The sequence below is a fragment of the Spea bombifrons genome, chromosome 12, assembly GCF_027358695.1.
Source record: "Spea bombifrons isolate aSpeBom1 chromosome 12, aSpeBom1.2.pri, whole genome shotgun sequence".
NCBI lineage: Eukaryota > Metazoa > Chordata > Amphibia > Anura > Pelobatidae > Spea > Spea bombifrons.
In genome coordinates this window covers 31,276,607-31,296,884 of record NC_071098.1, presented here as the reverse complement: position 1 = coordinate 31,296,884, position 20,278 = coordinate 31,276,607, and the positions used below count along the sequence as shown (strand labels likewise).

The 20,278-nt window shown below is 51.9% G+C and overlaps 1 protein-coding gene and 1 long non-coding RNA gene across 4 annotated transcripts; one reads left to right on the top strand and one right to left on the bottom strand.

Annotated features, from left to right (window-relative positions):
• Nucleotides 1–1,675: 1,675 nt before the first annotated feature.
• Nucleotides 1,676–20,035, top strand: LOC128470194 (dual specificity tyrosine-phosphorylation-regulated kinase 1B-like). Of its 3 annotated transcripts, none has more exons than XM_053452037.1 (11): nucleotides 1,676–2,019; nucleotides 15,431–15,579; nucleotides 15,668–15,787; nucleotides 16,200–16,388; nucleotides 16,734–16,881; nucleotides 16,966–17,252; nucleotides 17,592–17,738; nucleotides 17,963–18,103; nucleotides 18,351–18,654; nucleotides 18,907–19,010; nucleotides 19,327–20,035. In XM_053452037.1, exons 2-11 carry the CDS (start codon nucleotides 15,517–15,519, stop codon nucleotides 19,837–19,839), a joined length of 2,016 nt encoding a protein of 671 aa, XP_053308012.1. In that variant the 5' UTR covers nucleotides 1,676–2,019; nucleotides 15,431–15,516; the 3' UTR covers nucleotides 19,840–20,035. The 3 variants fall into 3 exon arrangements, with proteins under 3 accessions (XP_053308012.1, XP_053308013.1, XP_053308011.1); XM_053452038.1 differs by lacking the exon at nucleotides 1,676–2,019 and adding an exon at nucleotides 8,589–8,739; XM_053452036.1 differs by lacking the exon at nucleotides 1,676–2,019 and adding an exon at nucleotides 9,652–9,999.
• On the bottom strand, nucleotides 6,602–9,647 carry LOC128470195 (uncharacterized). The gene is made up of 2 exons (XR_008346017.1): nucleotides 8,909–9,647; nucleotides 6,602–6,760 (listed from the first exon to the last, which is right to left on the bottom strand). It is a non-coding gene; the product is annotated as an uncharacterized LOC128470195 (long non-coding RNA).
• Nucleotides 20,036–20,278: the final 243 nt, after the last annotated feature.

Here is a 20,278-nt window from a genome sequence, read left to right as displayed (position 1 = left end):
AAAATAAAATGTCAAGGAGTGGGCGTTCCTCCCGTCTCACGTTATGAGCTGCGGACTGAGTACTAACAGCTGCCCCAAACATTCTTCTGGAGAACGGACTCCGGCATCGAGAGTCTACAAAGAACAATTCCTTTTATCTATAAATAGCAGCTGGAAGGGTCTGTCTCCGTGTGTCAGCGTTCCGAATTAGAACACCGAGGAGCCAATATGTGCCGATGCCGGTTGCATCACCTGGCGGGGGCACTTGGTACTGCCCCTTCAATGTCAGATAACAATAAGGGTTGTGATGGTCCATCCATAAGGTAAGTTATCCGCCTCGGACGTTCTAAGGGTGCATAACGTTAAGCGCCAGGGGAGGGTGAGGGTAGAATGAGGTTGGTCATTGGCCAAGCCATCATCTACCAGCCGCACCGGTTATATGAGGACAGGAAAGGTTCCTCCAACTGTCCGTCTTCTCTAAAACTTTCACACCGAGCGGTGGGCGAGGGACGTTCCTGGATTTGGCAGCACCAGGTGGATCATGACTACACTTTGTATGTACTGAGGAGGACTTAGGGTTACATATGATACTCCACTGCCATCGAGATGCGCTCGCCTTTTGGTCACCACCTTCTCTCTAATGACTTCGGAGGAGGAACAAGAAGATTCGGTCCTACCTCAGCCCTAGGGGGGAGAAGGGGCTAAATGGCCCATAGGTGGGATTAAAGCTCCAGACGAGCACAATGACTTCTGTGGTCTTACTTTGTCATTGGCACCTGTTTTCATCATCATCATCATCATCATTTGGAAGCTTGGAACCTTGAGCTTCAACATAATTAACAAAATTCCCTTCCTCATTGGCTTTTTGTTTTTGGAGACATCTTCGGCATCTCTGGGGCTCATGCTTTGAGTTCCTCCGTTCGTCTTTCACGCTTCCCTTGTGTGATCTATAAAGTGGTGGGACGTCTGCATTAAAGCAATGAAACCTGAAACGCTCTAATAGTAACCATCGAGAAGCCTTCAGATCTTCTCGGAACTTTCGCCGGACCTTCTGAAATGGAGGCTTCCACCTATTAAGACCATATGAGTCGGCCAGCAGGATTGGCTTACGCTATCACTTCTAGTCAGCCGTTTCTCCTGCTGTAAAGACTCAAACCTTAAACAGTCGTGGGTCTCGTCTTAGATTCAGGAGCTGTATGTCTATCCCATGGATGTTTAATACCCTCACTGTATTACCCTCTACCACTTCTGCTGGGCTGTTCCACTTATCTACCACCCTCTCAGTAAAGTAAAACTTCCTTCCATTCCATCTCAGCCTCTGACCCACTAGTGTTAGATCCTGGCATTTCTCCTTCTTTGTTACAGATGTGACCAGATGTTCACTTATTCTCCTGTACCACTCTTAGAACTACATGTATGTCTTGCTCTATGGCTGAAAGGGTCATTATCTGCCTTAAAGGACCCGAGAAATCACTTTATGGCTGCTGGGCTGTAATTAATAACTGATAAAAGTGCTCAGCCCTGTTCTTCTCATTGATGTTGCTTGCGGTGCGACAGCAGAAGAAACCTTCTCCAGAGATGATGGGCGTGGTTTGTCCTACAGTTTAGTGGGGCGGGGACGGAGGGGGGGGCGCTGACCAATGACGCAGGCCCGAGTCCCCGAGCAGAGGCGGGCACGCGCTGGCGGCTCAGCGGGGCTCTGCGCCTGCGCACTCACGTGATTTCTCTTCAGCGGCTGTTGCGTCGGTTTGTTTTCGCAGCCATTTTGTGTTGCATTACTGGGAAAAAAAAATCAGTGCCGGAGCCGTGGTGCGCGGCAGAGGAGCCGAGCTGGCATAGCACCGAACCCGCTGGCGCTGACAGCTGCCCTAGGCTGCCTTCCCCGGCCTGGCCGCAAGATACGGGAACCCGGCAGGGCTGCCGGGAAGGGAAGCCTGTGTGCCGCCGGTTGGGGTCTGCACGACCTCGGCCTCCACTGCAGATCTCCGGGGGTTTGCATGATGTGTGTCCGCCCGAGGAGAAGTAGCCGCTGCGCCTAAGGTAAGGAGCGGGGCGAGGTGGCGGGGGTTGCCGGGGAGGGTGTGTGGTGCAGCGGCCGCGCTGTCAGGAGAGGCCGGGGATCCGGGCGCGGCCTGCGGGAGGATGCGGAGCTGCAGGAGGCTTCCTCTCTCCTTCCCGTCCTTCTCGCTGGACAGGACGCGGGTAGCATTGGCCTGACAGAGGCAGAGGATATCGGGACATGCCGGGTGAGGTGTGGATGGATGCTGAAGGAGTGAAAACCTTCTGATCCGCCATAAATAAGAGATAATGTATGAATATGTGTTTCTCCCAGCCCTGCCTGTGCGCGGAGCCTTGCGCAGACCCCGGGGACAGGGCACCCGATGTGCGGGGTAATGTCACCTCTGTGCCTGCACGTGATGGACGCTGTCAGGGCAGATAATGTGCGGAGTGACACCAGGGGGGTAACTGCGGATCCGCTTGCCCAGCTGCCCTGCTTGGGGTGATTGTGTCACAGGGGTATTCGTCCGGCCCCTGGGCTGAGTAGGCGCTCTGGATGGGGGTAACGGTGCAGAACGAGCTGCAGCTTCCTAAATAGATTGTTTCCTATGGTGCTTCAGGTTGTCAAGGAGTATCCGTGCGGCCTGTACCCAATGTGTGGGGGGCGTCAGCCATGGTTCTGTCAGACACTTTGAATGTAGGGACTGCTAGATGTGCTGCGGGAATTGTTGGGGCTGTGTGACAAGAAAAAGAGAATAATAGTAAAGATGAGGTTTGTTTGCTTTGTGCGCTTCTGTTTTCATTCATTAAACTTGGGAGCTGTCCGCATGCTCAGGGTGCTGGGGGACTGGGCCCCCCGGGTGGGTGCGCTGGCCACCAGGGCCCCCCGGGTGTGCAGAGCCTGCGCTGTTTAAGAAGGTTTTGCAGTATTTTTAAATTCAATTAAAAAAAGAGACTTTATTAACAAACTGTCACCCGTGTGCGACGCTCTGCTTTGCCGTTTGACATGCTCTGTGCTCATGCTCGCGCATGTTTTCTGTCACTGAAATTCCTGCTGCGGTGTGTTTATAAATCAAGGTGCAAATTCTGAGCGGTGATATCGCCACGGCAACCGGTGGCATGTTCCCGCAGATTGGACCATTCCGTACCGTTTCGGTGAAGGAAAGTTAGTAAGAGTTTCTGCGCTCCCTTCACGGGACGCTCCTCGCTGACTCTCACGCTCCGGAGCTACCGGCCCCGTGTGATATTATTATTATTATTATTAATTTATTATTATTATTATACAGCGGGGGCTGTATACATTATTATGTATTATTCTTTCAGCGGGGGGGGGGGGGTTGGATACATGTCTCCAACCTTTAGTGAGTTCCATCTCCTAGGATCGCTTCTGAGCCGAGCACTCGGTGAGGGCAGGTTACTGGGAGTTGTAGGGGGGGTATTTAACCTGGAATGGAATGGGGTAGAAAGTTCTGGTGCTTGGGAATCGTCCGGCGTGTTTCCGGTGGCTCCCTTGGGGATGAAGGCCGGCTGCCCATGTGTTGAGGTCACCTCATGTCGTGTCATGCTGGGGGGGGGGGTGATTTGGAGTGTCAGCGTTTATACTTTGTTTATATGGAATACAGTCCTTGTCGGATTCCCGGTGGCGTGGTGGGGAGTCCCCCGGGTCGCCGTGGTGACGGGGGTGGAATTGGGATGTAAAAGGACACTCTGGATCTGGGAATTGGTTCCAGGCTTTTGGTTGAACGCAGAGTCCCGTCTTTGCGAGCCGGATGGGCCTCGTTTCTCGGCTGCTGGCCGACTTGTAGCGAACGGTTTGTAGGACGCGACCTGAGAGTGGAAGCGGCCGCCGTTACTTTGTAACTTTTAGGTTGTTTTTTACATTTTTTTTCTGTGAATGATCAAAACAAATGAATCCGGGTTCTTGTTTTTGTAAACTATGTAAAGTGCGGGAATGCAAATAGTTTGGCCCCCGCCAGGGCGTTGTGTCGGCTTAAAGGGCGATCAGGCAGGCTGGGTACCGGGGACTCCATCAAACGATCCGTAACAGACCTCTTACCCTGAAAGGCCCAGCGTCACCCCGGACCATCCGGTGTGCCGCTACTCAACACACGTTAGGTTAGTCACGGGCTCCCGGCGCACCAGCTTTCTGCCCCCTCTGCGCAGCTTTCTGCCCAGCTTTCTGTCCCCTCTGCCCAGCTTTCTGTCCCCTCTGCCCAGCTTTCTGTCCCCTCTGCCCAGCTTTCTGCCCAGTCTTGTACTCTCCGTGTAGTAAGTAGGTCAGCGGTTCCATCAGATCGCTTTCTCCAACATGTTCTTCGGTAAAAGTGCACATCTTGCTCCTCAAACTGATCTCATGATCAAGACACCCAAAATATGTTTCATTCAGCAAAGGAGCCCTTATCTACAGTTGGCCGTGCGCAACCCAGCCCCCCGACCGCTATGACAATAAATTTTTTATTTATTAACCAAAAAGAGTCATTCAGCAAGTGGCACCATGTGGGCAATTTTATTGTGGTCTGATAATTTTAAGGATGACCCTTCTGTTACGGGTCTAAAGAAAGCCGTTTCGGGGTCTGTTCTTTCACGATTTAAAAAAAATAATAATTATTATTATTGTCGGCGGATGCTGGCGTGGCACTGACGGCTTAAGTGATTGGTTCTTGTATTTTTGACGCACCTGGCTGCAGTAAAGTGAGTTTAATGGTTATTAATACAGGGCCCGGGGCCTGTTCGGAGATGTTATCTCTGTAGAGGAACCGCAAATGATCTCTGCTGTTGTCCTCGGCTTTGGGAGTTTCCAGCAAACATGGAGACATGTCCTGGGGGGTTTGTTCTGCCGGGATCATGCTGCTGACTTCAGGTGAAGCTGCAGCTCCCACAAGACCATCAACCAAAACCGGAAGGGATCTGGTTATGGCGAGATCTTCGCGGCCAGCATCTTTACCGCCAGTGCTCACCCTGCGTGCGTTTATTGAATGACGCATTAATATACCCCCCCTCGCTTGCTTTCCCCGTGAAGTTTACTGCTGTCCCTGAGATGGATCACTGTAACCGTGTTGGGTTTTTTACGCATCGGTAGTTAGAGTTGGTCTTGGTGGACGTGTTTTGGAATGGGCAGAAAGTTGCAGGTATAAGTGCCGCGATTACTTTCTGTCCGGTTTCATTAAAGTCTCGAGGAGAGGAGCTCCCCGGTAATCCCAGTAAAAGCGCGGAGTCGGCAGGAACGGACCCGGCCCCCTCTTACAGCACCCACCTCGGGCGGTCGGGTCGTAAATAAAAAGAGAAGCGGGGTGGGCTTCGCTAACTAATGATCTGGCCCTTTAACTCCTAGGGTAGTGCGGCTCGATGCAGTGCTGCACACCGGGGGTTAACCTGATCTGGTTGCAGCAGATCTTGCAGCGAGCTGCAGTGCACACGCTCAGAAGCAGAGGACGTCTGATGCGAACGCGCTTTGAACATGTGTGTTTCGGATGGCAGAGCGCCGGCGGAGCGTTTTGGCCGCCTGCTTGCGGGGTGCATGTGATCGGCGTGGATATTGGTTACAGATCGGGGTTGGTAACTGCACTGCGTTATTTATATCTGCATGTTCCTGGAAGGAGCATTGGCTTTGAAAAGAGGGGTATTTTTGGAGCGCCTCTACTGCTCCGGCTTCTCTCTTTGTTTGGGCATAATCATTCACTGCATCATATATAACCTAGCAACATGCATCACCGCTGAGGGGCTCCCGCGATTGGCTGGAAGTAGCATTTGTGCTAGCCAATAGGGAGCCTGTTGCCATAGCAGAGTAAATGTTAGAGGTTAGTCTGCAGAGGCATGCACGGGAACATTTCTGCCCTTCTGCTCGGTGCTGGGGGAATCTGTGGTTCTTACAAAAGGCTGATTGATAACACTTAAAGCAGCAGGGAGAAGAATGTAATAAGTGTGATGCGGCATACAGTGATAAGGAGTATCATCGTAGGATCCCCCCCCCCGCATAATCTAATTATAGACCAGAGCGCTGTATCTTCATGAGTGCTACCCTGCTGCATGCGCACACAGCGCCCGTGTCTTTCCTGATGCCCCCGTTAACGGCTATGTTTGGGGGGCATTAGACATAAACGCAGGGGGCTGGGCCATAGGGAGAAGTAAATGCTAAATGTGGAGCAGTCAGCAACAACAATCTGTTGGTTTCCATGGTGACTGCTCCACATTCAGAACTTTGCCCCTGAAATCCTATTAACTCCTTCAAGTGCTATATGGCCTCCAGCATTTCCTAGTAACGTATCAGACTTTTATAGAGGGTCCGGTGACATTTAGTTAATTGCAGCTTCTTATAATACTTGCAGTTCCGTGTAAGGGCATCTATGCTTTAATTACCACTAAGAAAGGGCCTCCGCTCATTAACCTCCTTTAGTGGGTAATATCGATCCTGGGATTTAAGGCTGTTCCAGAGTTTTTTTTTTAACATTTTTCTTTTCATGCACTCGGGGTATTTAGTGACATTAGGCTGACATTCCCTGATGACGCTTTGGGTGTTTCCTAAAGTCACGGAGACAGCCAAAGCCTTGTGTAGTGAAAATCCAAACTTTATTGAAATCGCAAAGTAACGCTTCCCCCCCTGGAAATTTGAGTGCTTGTGTTTTGGGGGGGGTATTGGTGACGGGTCCCCCTCACTTTTCAGTAGGCCTGGGCTCTACTCCTTAACCCTGGTGTTGAGCCGGCAGCAGGCTGTCGGTGTCACCACCTGTGTGCCGCTCCATTGTTTCAATGATGTGCTTCGTCCTAGAGTCACAAAGCAGGAGACCTGCCAAAATAAATCAATTTGTCAATCAATACTCCTTATACTCACTCCCAGCCTCCCGATGATCCCGAGTGATGCTTCACGGGGCCCGGGGGATTTCCTGAAATGAAGAAGAAACCGGATCTCGGGAGGGCCCCCGATAAAAGTATTTATTATTTCTATGTGACGCCTCGTTTCGTGTTTCCGAGTGCAGCAAAAAGCACGTTGCTGCCGTTCTTGTTACTTTTGTCACGTTGCGGGTGTGGAAGGGAGCGGACAGAGTTACGCACAAATACTTTTCTCAATCTTCCCACTTTTTTACTTTATTTGATGTTGATTTTCCGTATTTTTAGGTCCAGGATGATGCGGCCTTTCGCCATAATGTCACCGGCTTTGAATAGACATATAAATAATTGGATGGAGGGAAAGGAGCTCGGGGGTCATGTCTCGATGGGTTTTAAGGGAAGCGTATACGTCTCGTATAAACAGAAGCAGCGTAAGGCCTGTCTCTGCCGGCATGTTGCAGTCTCTCGCGATATTGATTAGATGATCACAAGGGCGATGATCTAGTTTATGCCCCAGTCTGAGGGCTTTTGGAGACTCACTGAGTTTGGTATGTTTCTGCACAAGTGCTTCATAAGCGCTACTGCGATAAGCTTAAAAACTTGTGTTGTCACTATAGCAACCAGTGCACTGGCGCAATCTCCATGAATATTATGTTGGTTGCTATGGTGATACGGCCATGCTTCAAACTTTGAACAAGAATCGTTTTATGCGTGACCGCACATAACGGGATACCGGAGTGGTGGAGAGTTTAACCTACATCATCTGCCAATAAATTCCAGGGAAAGATACTGGGGCGAATGAGTGACCCCCAGCGCCATGCCTATAGAGCACATAGCATCACCCTGACCTAAAGCCACCCATGCCCTACATTCATCACCCTTCAGGGAGGAACTTTGCCAACCCTGCCACACCTTGCACGGCCGTCAGCAGCTGCTATGGGCACCGAAGGTGAACCGGCCGTTCTGTAGAAAGCTGCCATCATTCGCTAGGATTTTATGTTCCGTGTCGCAGGCCGCGCTCCCTTTACCACCCCGTGGGTTGCGTGTCAGACCCTTTAGGCAGATGACACTGCTGGGGCTACACTGGGTGCCCGTGGCCCTGTTCACTACCCACACTTCATTTACCCCACTTTCTTGAGGTTATTTGTGTTTTGTTTTTTTTTTCTTTTAGCTGTGCAGCTTTAGCTGTCAGTTGTGGGGGGGTGGGGGTTAGAAGAGACAAGAGGGTATCTTTAAGAAGGTGACAGGGGATATGGCAGCTGCCATTAAAACTACACTGACAGGATTGAGCCGGGGCCGCAGTGCTGTGCCATTGGCCGGCTTTGCCGTGTGGCCCCTGCTGGGGAAGGCGCTGCTTGTTGTGCCCGAGCCCCAGCCCGCTCCCGCCTCGCTCGCTGCTGCTTTATCAGCTGGTCCCTTTTTTTCTGCCTTCAGAGAGCACGGAGTCCCTGCCAAAACAGCCAATCAGGGCCTCGCTTACCGCTCACCAGCCAATGAGAAGCGCACCCCTTTCGTTCCCGCTGTGCGAGCCAGCCAATCAGCGCAGTGTTGCTAAGGCGTTGGTGCAGCTTGGGGCAGTGCTGGCGCTTCCCTCCCCCACACTCCTTCCCGCCCGCAGTTGGACACGTCCGCTGAGTGCCTCAGAGACGGGCGGGTGACTCAGCAGAATCAAACATGTCTCTGTCAGTTAGAACAAAACCCTCCTCCTCCTCACCGCCCACACAGCCCGGCTCGGTTAGCAGAACGGCGAAGGAAGCTTCAGGCTGGCCAGGGTCTCAAACATACTGTTAGTATGGAAGCCGCCCTAGCCGCTGACAGGACGGGGCACCATTAAAAGGGGCGTCCCGTGCTAAATGAGGGCATTGAGAATGGCCATCTTGTGCCTCACAAACACCACGGGAGCCGTCTATGTGTACAAGCTCACCGATAGATAAAGCTGTAAGTGTCTACCATGTTTCAGCAGTGACAGGGGCTGAGGAGAAAAACACCAACAATCCGTCATAGGGTGGTGGGGGTTTTTTTCCCGCCCGTTTTGAAACGGAAGCGGCGGCTGTGGCGGGAGCGCGCGCAGCGGAAGCGCGCCCCCTTCTGACACAGATTTGCTTACGTTACTATAAATGGTTTGGAGCTGTGGGAGGCGGCATCTCACAGGCGGCGCTGGGGGGGAGGCAGCGGGAACGACGCTCGCGGGCCCCGCGTTTCTATAAAATAACCGGCTGCGCTGTCTCGGGGCACTTGCTGATGCGGGGGGTGGCAGTTACTGGGCGGGTCGTCGGAAGTTGCCTTTTCTGTGTGTGACGTGCAGGTTGGGCCTTCCCGCCTCCCCCTCCTTGTGGGCTGCAGTGGTACGTCCCAGGGTGTGGAGCCTCCGAGCTGGGAGAGCCCGGAGTTTGGAGCAGGGGGACTGTGCGAATAGGAGAGCGGATACCGAGGCCGACCCGGGACCGATACCCTGCTCACGGCGAGAGAACCGACAAGCGAGTTGGGTAGCCTCTGGCCCCTGAACGGCCCAGATCCGACCGCCGCTAGAGACAAGTCCGGGATCTGCTCCGTAACTCCGGGCCTTGAGCGGCCGGCCCTGGTCTCGCACCTAGTCGCCTTCTCCCTGGCAGCCGTGTGCCGGCTCTGACACCGCTGTGACCTTCCATGACCCGCCTTCACCCTGTTCGCCCCGGGACACTGGAGGTGCGGGCCGGGCTGCGGCGCACACACTTGATTCGGTACCTGGTGTATGCGCTCCCGGCAGGTAGCATGCGGCCCCAGAGATAAGGCCGACCCGGACTCTCGCACGGACTGCAGTCGGGACGGATCGGACTGAGGATTTACCGTCTGTATAACGCGGTGCACGGCCCCCGGATTTGCTTTTATACTTCATTAGAAGGCGTGGACTTCTTTATTATTATTTTTTTTTAACTGTTCTTTTTTTCGTACCTGCGGCCCACCGTCCGCCGCAGTGACCGGAGATCATGGATGTGTGAGGAGCTCTGGGCTCGTGACTATTTTACGTTATTATTATTTGGCCCTTCCGCTGCCCACCCGGACACTCGTGGATCAGCTGTTGGATATCGATGGTGATCACATCCAGTTCTGAAGAGGCTCCCCCTCAGAGAATGCTCTCGGCATTACAGACGGAATGGATCAATAAGGATCCCGTGTGTTATTTGCCTCCTTCCCACTGCAACAAGAAGCCTTCCAGAAGTTGGTATCCCTCCCTAATCTACCCTTACCTGGCATCAGGTTCCCCTCCCACCCGATCAGCCGGTCGCTGGGGTCTCTAAGACCCGACCGAGGACTGATTAAGGCAGACTAGGGGGGCCGATCTGCCGTTGGGTTCTATGTTTTGTATGTTGAAAAAGGTGGCCCGGTGCGGTAAGAGTTTGTCGCGTTTTGGCTCGTAACGGGCGAGCGCCTTCACATCAGATCCTAAAAGTTCATTGACGAGAGTTTGACTCCTTAAAAGTTCTGAGCCGTATCAAGACGTCTCCAGCTGTCATAACGCGACCTTTACAGGACTATAACCCAATTCTCAGTCCTCCGGGGTACTTTTTCCCCTGTCCTGTAACCCAGCGTTGTGACTCTGGAGCCGTTGCCGTAGGAGTGTCACCTGCTGCCGTCGGCTGTCAGAACTGACGGGAATCAGAGCGTGTGTCGGTGTTATGCTAAACCTGACGTCTGGTGAAGAAGTCTCACGTTTATCCCGCGTTTTCTTTATAAACCCGTAGTTACTGCGGTTGTGAATGAAGTCCCCGGGAAGTCCGGCTCGTGGTACTTCGCGGGACCTTTGGTTGAACGTCCTTGTGCGATATTTAATGTCATTTTTATTGTGAAACAATAGTTTGACCCGGGTTTGGTTCTTTAACCCGTACTGTATAGAGGCAGTCCCTGGTTATAAGCTGCAGACTCGTAGCCAATACTTCGGGTGATGTTTGTCTCGTTAGTGTGAAGCATGGATGCGGATGGTTTTTTGGCCATTGCTTGGACCGGTGACATCGCGAGGAGGTTGAGGTTATTAAATACCGTATTCACCCCCCATGACTTTAACCCCTGTTATTGGCAAGCTTTCCGCACCTTGGGTAGTCAGGTAGTGACAGAGGGTAATACAGTGCGGGGGTTAAACACGCATGGGATAGACATACGGCTCCTGAATCTAAGACGAGACCAACGACTGATTAAGGTTTGACTCTTTACAGCAGGGGAAACGGGGGCCGCATAGGGCCGATCTGCCGGGTGGGTTCTTTGCACGTGTTGGTCGTGGTGAGCGTGTCTCCTGTGTGGCCCCGTATTAATGTCTTTCCCTAGGGCTTTATTATATATATATTTTTTATTATATTTAGGATTCTTGGCTTTAATCTACTGTTATGAAAAAAAATCGAGCTGGACTGAAAGGATTTTTTAAAGTTTCTCTTGGCGCCTGCGTTTAAACTTCTACTTCCTGCTCTCTCTGTAACGTACGTCGGATTTACGTGAGAAAATAATGTGCCGCGCGTCCCCCCTGCGTAATTTGGGTTCGTTCGGTGACTTTCTGTGGATACTCGGCGGAGCGAAGTCTCTGGTGTCGGATCAGAGCGCGGCGGAAGCGGCCGGCTTGTGTCTGCCTATTTTATTCGGCTATTCATAGTACGGGGTCTCTTATTTCGTGGAGACCTTAAACGACCCCGCGGTGTCGCCAGGCGGTTACGGGCCGCTTGGCAGGGAGCCTGCGATCCGTCACCGGGAGGAGCGCCGTTCCCTTATCCCGCGGCCGGGACGCGCTCGCCAGTCGCGCTAAAACTTTTAGACTCTTTACTTTTGGCTCCTGCGGCTTTAACCGTCGCCTAAATTCCTGCGCTTGCGCAATGCTTCGTCTTCCACCCTTTAGGTGCCGGTAACAGGTTGTCGAGCTTCCTCTTTGACGTGTGTCAGCCGTGTACGATGACCTACACGTGCAACTTGTGTTTTGCCGGTTAAGCCATTTCCAACAATTTTAACCCCCCATGTGCCAAGCCTTTAACTTTGTGTTTGGTGGCTGGCCGATGATATTGCGTGAAACTTAAGAAGTTTCTCTGGTCTTCCGTGTAAAAAGCGTGTTTTGTTTACACTTTGTGGATTGTGTGCTTGTCGAACGACCGGGTTAAAAAAAAAAAAAACAAACCCGGTTTCCTTGAGTTTGAATGCCAAAGTGTTAAATGTTCGTGCGCGGCGTCGAGCCTTGCGTGTTTTGTGCCCCTCTCAGTAAGTTTATTTGAGATATGGTACGGGGCGATTCATCGCTTACAAAACAAGCAGCAGATGTGCGGCCGGCGTCCCCTCCTGATCAGAAGCTACAAAACTTCATCATGGAGGTCTAAACACGTTCAGACCCCTGGATTCTCCAGCCCACCAGGTGCTGGAGTAATTGGGGTCTTCGCTGCCCCCTCTCCGTGTTGTGGTGCCTGTTCATATGACCGAGATGAATAGAATGTTTAGTGCTTCCCTCGTTGGTGTTTTGGAAGGGTGGCGCCTTATATATCTGTCAAGGGTCCTATAAAGTAAGAAAGCTGTGTGAGCGCGATGGGCCGGCGTGCTCTCTAGCCGTGTTTTTCTCTGTCGTATGTTGGGTTTAACTTCTGCGGAATAAACTCTGTGTAGTAGTGTGTTCGCGTGTTCTTTGCGTGTTTGCGTGTGCACTCTGCCTTGTACACCCGACACTTTACTTGAAGACGAGGGAGTATTTTTAGTTCAGTGGTCTATAAATACCCCGCGAGCCGCTGCTTGGATCCCATGCGCTCGCTCCTCGGCTGCCTTCTTTGGCATCGAATTCTCAGCAGTCGTACACCAATCATCTCCGTCCAATGGCCGCTGGCGTTACACGCGTGTGCGTGATGTATACGTATCCTATATCTCAGAATCATTACTTTTATCAAAGCAAACAAAACCTTTTCTGAGGATTTAGTGTTGACTTCGCCGAAGCCGGGCTGAAGCTGTTCCTTGAAATTCCGGATTAGTTTCCCGGAACGTGGATGCCGGCGGCGAGGACTATAGAACTTTTTTTTTTTTTTTTTTTAAACTTTATCAGTAAATGCCGTTGTGCGGCAGCCCAGGACACGCTGCGATTCCCCCGACACGGTGTTTAATATGATTCCGAGTCTCGTGGCGGCTGTGAATATTTGTAGCGTTTGCTTGTTGAGGTTCCTGTCTACCGGCAGAGGATCGTGAGGATAGTCTGCCGGAGAGGGCACCACTCTTTGACTTTCCATGAAAACAGTACAACGGCCCACCCTGTCCTGTTTGGTGTGGGGTCACTGACACTGTGATTGTTCAGGAGCCAGAGCTGCTCTCTGTTAAGGTGCCCCATCAAGAGGGTGGTAGATAAGCGGAACAGCCTCCCAGCAGAAGTGGTAGGGGGTAATACAGTGAGGGTATTAAACATGCATGGGATAGACATACGGCTCTTGAATCTAAGACGAGACCAACGACTGATTTAAGGTTTGAATCGTTACAGCAGGAGAAAATGGACAGACTAGGGGGGCCGATCTGCCGATAACTGTTAGGTTTCTAGAGAGACCTCATTAAACAAACCTGTATGTAAATATATATTCCCTCCATTCTAAGCGTCCTTGACTCGCCAACAAGCATCTTAGGAGCAGCCATATTGATTTTAGGAAAGACCACAACAGCAGGAGCTCCATATTATGTCTAATGGGACTCCGCTGTGGCCCTTTGCGGCTCTCTAGTGTTATGCTGTCCGTGACGCCCCTTCATCTGTTTTGGTCTACAGTAGAGGTCGGAGGCTTCAGCCATATTTACTTAGGGCGTTCTGCCAGTACGAGGCCTCCTCGTCACGGCTGCTGCCCGCGGTATATTGTTCGCGGCCCGTGTCGTGGATATGCGACAGATTAATAGCTTTCTTTGCGCTCGGAAACCGTTAAACCTTTTTCAGTAAGTTTTTGGTCTGCTCTCCGTATCCGTACCTCATCCCTAAACGGAGGAAGTGAGCGCAACGGGAGCTCCGAGGAGCGCGTGGTGATGTTTGGCGGATGCTTGGGTTCGGTGGCTTCACACCTGTACGCGGAGAGGTGTGAAGCGCTCCGACCGGGCCGCGCTTCCCTGTTTCCGAGTTGGTTTGCCGTGGGAGGAGTCGCCGGGTTTCCCTGCCAACCAGAAAGCGGCTGCCGGCAGCTGTGTTTAGTCAGCTGTGTGCATGCTGGTATTCCGGGCTGCTGCTGAGGCAGCACAGCTGACTTTGTTATTTATAGACCCGGGCGGGAGGCTAACCCGGCCCATAGTTACTGGTCTGTGATTGGATACCTGTACAGCAAGCTCGGCCAATTAGCTGAAGAAAACGGGAACTTAAGAATAGAGACTGGAATGAATTTGCCCCTCCAGCCCCCCAAAGAAAGCTGTTATCCCCATGTCAGGATATCAAGGCCGTTTAAAGGGCATTAAAACCCCAAAACGCGTTCCCAGACACTAGTTTGTTTCTGGTTGAGATGCTTTAGTCTGCTTGTTGGACCCGCTGAAAGGGTTAATTTGAACGTGCTGAGTTCGGTATCATCCGACCAATTAAATCCCTTCTTAAATCTCTCATCCTGAGTGTCCGGGTGGCTGTTGGCGCGTATGTTCTGTGGTTGGTTGCCCTCCCTGGTGTTCTGGATAACACAATGCCCAAAGCTAAGCGTCTCTCTGCCTGTTTACCCCCCCCCCCGCGTCGTGACACCATCCTAGGGGTGCAAGTGCTGACGTCCCCCTGGCCTTCAGTGAATAGGCCTCTGTATAGCGATGAGCTCCCCCCGGGCCTGTTGGGCCGTCATGGCAGAACGGATCGCGTTTGGCGACTTGGCTCCTTTACCGTTTTCACCAACATCGCATTTTGACGCTAGAGCGAAGCCATGTTTGGCCGGTGCCTGCAGTGTACACGGCCCTTGCGGCCGGCCCGTGTCTGCACGGATGCTGCTGTTCCTGCCGCAGCACTCCTGCTCCGATTGGCCGGGCATCTATCTAACGTCTCGCCGCTCCTTCTCCTATCGCAGAGTCTTCTGACTGCATGCGCTCGCTTGTTACCTTGGCAACCGGTAGAAGCTTTGCAGGCAGAGTATCGCTCGCAGCCTCTGCTGGCTCGTATCCGTCGCGCTTCCCCCAAACGCCGATCGCCAGAGCCCCCGAAAACAAGCGGGGTCGGCTCCCTGTAACCCCCACCTTATAAAAGCTGGGCAGAAGCTGAAGCTGCCTGGGTGGCTGATCCTGTCACTAGAGGGCCGGTATGTGTGTATAATACTATGATCCATCCCTGTAGGTGATGCGGGGGCGCTGTGGGAGCGGGGGTCCGCTTTTGGTAATCATGGACGGTGCTCTTTATTTTCTTTGTAAGGTTTCGTGGTCCCCGCAGACCGCTGGGCTCCGAGGCAGTCGATATGATGAAACATCACGGGCCCTGCGCTGCGTAAATCCCCGCCGTCGGGAGCAGCGAGTGCCGCGTTCTTCCATAATCCGATCTGCATTGGGATCTTTGTAAAAATAACCAAATTGTGTTTACTTGGTGCTGATTTCTTGATTCAACATAAACTGATCTCTCAGGGGCCACTGTGGCCCCTCCTGGTTATAAATTGATGCCCCATCATATATATATATTTGCGATGAAGGGTCCCGCTAATGCGTTTGTTCTGTGTCGCAGGTGGCAGCAGCACAGGATGCAAGCCGCCCTCCTCCTCCTCTCTCTGTCTGGCTGCCCCCTTCGCCTTCGTCCCCACTGAGGCAAGCATGTCGAGCCAGCACAGCCACGCCCCCTTCTCCAGCCTCCAATCAATGGCGGACCATCAGCAGGTAAGTTACGTCGCGGTAAAGCGCAGGGGATGGGGGGACGAGCCTGCTGTTTACCTGCCGCTGATGGCACCGATCCTTTTTCTCTCAGGTCCTGCCAGACATGACCATCTTACAGAGGCGGATCCCATTAACCTTCCGAGATCCGGCGGCCGCACCCCTACGGAAGCTGTCGGTGGATTTAATAAAGACTTACAAGCACATAAATGAGGTCAGTGACGCTGGAAGGGGCCGCGGCGTGTGTTAATGATGGCAAATCCAGAGTTATGAGACTTTTATGAACGGATCCTTAATGTTCTTAAATAAAAGTTAGAAAAACTCCTGTTAAGATGCCAATAAAATGCCGTCTGCTCTCCCGCGTGCCTCGCGGATCTCCTCGTGGAGCATTCATGGCTCCGTATGCATGGACTGCGACCCGGGCTGCTGTCACCGCGCAGTATCAAGGTCTCAAAGGGCTGTCGTCAGCGAGACTCGGGAATAGAGCGATGAAAGTAGAAAGGATAATTGTTGGTTATGGTTGAAGTTAAGACAATGTTACACCTTTTGTGCTGTTTGGTAAATCTAAACGTTGTTGGAGAAAAAGTTCAGTTTTTTTTTTATTATTTATTTCACGCGATCCTCAGGTGTATTACGCTAAGAAGAAGCGGCGAGCCCAACAAGTGCCCCCCGAGGATTCCAGCACAAAGAAAGAGAGGAAAGTGTTTAACGACGGATTCGACGACGATAACTACGATTACATCGTGAAAAACGGCGAGAAGTGGATGGACCGATACGAAATCGATTCTCTGATCGGGAAAGGCTCCTTCGGCCAGGTGGGTGTTCATACAAAGAAATAAGACGATTGGGGACGCAGTTCTCCAATATGGCAGCCATTGCTAGCTAGTCGTGGGGGAGGGGGTTATTGTTTGGGTTATTACTCGGTTGCTGGTTGGGGGGGGGCTCTGTAAGCATACACCGCACTCCGAACAGTTTCCCGGGATCAGTCGCGTCTTGATGTCTTTGAGAAAATCTTGGGGCCAGACTGGGATCTTGGCTGTTCCCGCGTTGGCTTGTGGGTTAAAGCGGGGGTGGCGCCTCGAAGCCGCGTCGTTTGATGCTGTTTCCGGTCTGCTCTGTTAATCGCATGCGCGGTTTTCTCTTGTGTCTTGGCTCTTCAGGTGGTTAAGGCCTACGACCATCACGACCAGGAATGGGTAGCTATCAAAATCATCAAGAATAAGAAAGCCTTTTTGAACCAGGCCCAGATCGAGCTGCGCCTCCTCGAGCTTATGAACAAACATGACACGGAAATGAAGTATTACATAGGTACGCGCCGACAGCCTCGATCACTTTGCCGGAAGAGATCTGCGTGATCGTCGGCTGAAAGTCTGTTTTCTTTTCTTGTTTCAGTTCATCTAAAACGGCATTTTATGTTCCGGAACCATCTGTGTCTGGTGTTTGAGCTTCTGTCCTACAACTTATACGACCTTCTGCGGAACACGAACTTCCGCGGCGTCTCCCTGAACCTGACGCGCAAGTTCGCCCAGCAGCTCTGCACGGCGTTGCTCTTCTTGGCGACTCCCGAGCTCAGCATCATTCACTGCGACCTGAAACCAGAGAATATCCTCCTCTGTAACCCCAAGCGAAGTGCCATCAAAATCGTGGACTTTGGTAGCTCCTGCCAGCTCGGGCAAAGGGTACGTCTCATCTGCGGAGCTCTTCCCCTGATTGGGAACGAACGCCGCCTCCCCGGATCTTCCTCCTACACATCACTTTTGGGGTTTTCTCCCTATAAATTAGCTGTAAAGCCCCCTAACGTTTATAACTTTAGTAACCGTGTAACGTAAGGGTCTCCGCTGGGGGGGATACTCGGTGGTAGATTTCGCGTGGAGGTTTGGTTGCTCTCATGATGTTCTTGCGGGGAGCGACCGGCAGTCCGACAGGTTCTGAGCCCCCAGGATCTTGTGGTTTGATTGTGTACTTTTTCTTTTTTTTGTTTTCCATTTAAGTAATCCAAAAATTGTATTATTTTAAAGATCTACCAGTATATTCAGAGCCGTTTTTATCGTTCGCCCGAAGTTTTGCTGGGGATGCCCTACGACTTGGCGATAGACATGTGGTCTTTAGGGTGTATTTTGGTGGAAATGCACACAGGAGAGCCTTTATTCAGTGGATCCAACGAGGTAAGCAGTTCAGACGTCTATGTATTTAACTGTTTGTTCCGTTCGTTTACCTGAATGGCCAAGCTAAACGTAGCCCAGAGAGTCCTCTCGGCCGGCCCTTCTCCCGGTGCGAGTTCTGTCCGGTGACGCCTGCGCGGAACCGGCGGCTGTAGATAAATGCACGTGGCCGCCGGCGTGAGATGTATGGTAACGCTGTGAGTGATGTCTCCCCGGGTTCGCTTCAGGTGGATCAAATGAACAAGATAGTGGAGGTCCTCGGGACGCCCCCCGGCCACATGCTGGACCAGGCCCCGAAAGCACGGAAATACTTCGACAAGCTTCCCGAAGGGACGTGGACTGTAAAGAAAAACAAAGATATCAAAAAGGTAACGGCGGCTTTTAATATTGGACAGCCCCCCCCCACCACAAGTTGGTGGTCTTCATTTTCATGTCCTCACCCGGGTACAGACAGCCAGGTTGAAGCAGATTAGGACCCCGTGTCGCCGTATGGCTTGGAGGGTGTTGGCGGGCTCGCTCTGCCCGGGCATGGGGGGGTCTTGGTTGTTTAGGTTCCCCTCGCAGCGAAATACCAGTAACCAAAGTGCCTCTGCCTTTTTGTTTCTCCGTCTTCAGGAATACAAGGTACCCGGGACTCGCAGACTTCACGAAGTCCTGGGCGTGGAAACGGGGGGCCCCGGAGGCCGCAGGGCCGGGGAGCAGGGCCACTCGCCATCCGATTATCTGAAGTTCAAGGATTTAATTCTGAGGATGTTGGATTATGACCCCAAAACTAGAATCACCCCTTTCTACGCTCTCCAGCACAACTTCTTCAAGAAAACAACAGACGAAGGGACTAATACTAGTAACAGTAACTCTACAAGCCCTGCGATGGACCACAGTCACTCGACCAGTACAACCAGTTCCGTGTCCAGCTCAGGTGGGTCTCGTCGTGCGGGACCTTGGGCCGTTTGGCCGGTATAAATACGGCTTCTAGCGCTAGCCTTTTAGTCTTTAATGAATTGGAATTACTCTGCTTGGGGTGCCCACTCGAGTTCCGTAAGATTTAGGGAAGGTTTGGCATTGAATGTCGCGGCTGCGGATTCCCCGGAGCGTCGCTGCGATGGGAAAGCCGTATTTTTATGCTGTTAGGCGTCGTTTGCTGATTCTGTTTCCTTGCTTTTTACTGCAGGAGGATCAAGCGGCTCTTCTAACGACAACCGTAATTATCGGTACAGCAACAGATATTATAACAGCGCGGTCGCGCACACGGACTACGAGATGCAGAGTCCGCAGGTATGTGTGACGGCGACTCGACTTCATGCTCTGAGTTGAGTTAGTAACTTGTCCCCCAACTCAAAAAGCCCTGTTTGCAGCACTTGTGCAGTTACTCCCCCCAAGTGATATAATGGGGGAGGGGGTTCTGTAGTATGCTTTATCGTCCCGTCTTGGTCTTGACCCATTGCCCCCCGTGCGTGGCACAAAACATGGCCGTGGCGGTAGAGACCTGGTCATCGCTTGATGTCATCGGATTGATAGGCGGGTTTGGGATGTGGGCGAATTGTTTTCTGCTCGGGTCGGTGACTCTGTTGCGTTCTCCAATCCTTCGCAGGTTCCTTCTCAACAGCAGATAAGACTGTGGGCCGGTGGAGACGTTCCCATCACAAACAGCGATGCCTACCCTCAGATCTTACCTCACAAGCCTACTCCCAGTCAGCCGCAGCATTTCCACGGAAACGAGCCGCACCACCCTCACCCGCTGTATCATCACGTCAACCGGCCCCACTACCACCGGCAACACATCACCTCCTCCTCTCCGCAAATCCCCGAGTCCATGGAGCTCAGCTTGGGACACCGACACCCCCAGTCTTCCTCTTCATTGCACCCTCATCACTCTAGCTTAGACTGCACTCCGTTTGGCTCCTCAAACTTACACTTAGGGGTTTCCGCTTTTCGGACTAGAACAGTCAGTGGGCACAACGACTCGGGTGGGCCGCTGAATTACCCCTACCCTAGCAACTCATCCAGCATGGTTGGACCACCTCACATCCGGAACAGGACGGAAACGGAGGAGAGTGCTATGTTAGGCGTTTGTGTCCCTCAGAGTACGGCAGCGAGCTCTTGATGATTCTTTCATGTAAGATTAAAGCCATACCAATAATAGAAATACTGAATTCGGAGAGGAGGGCTGGCAGGCGGCAGGGTGGGTTGTGGAAAAAAAAAAAGGGGTGAGCTGGCTTTTATCACAACCATCAAAAAAAAAAATGTCAAGGTGTAGCTGTTAATGTGAAATGTTTATTTATTAAAAAAAATCACTACGAGAGGAGTGTGAAGTGTGTGTTGACCATGAGAAGCAGTTTTAACAGACTTCAATCGGACTGCTTTTTTTTATTTTCATTTTTCTTTTTTTCTTTTTTTTTTAAATTGCTTTTTTCTTTTTTTTTTTTTTGACACACTGGTAGAAGTTTAACCTGTGCAAAGACTTCAAGACATTTCCAATGCTTCCATTTCTATCATAAGCTCCTCTTCAGAAGAAGCGGGGATAATCCAGACTTACTTTGCAC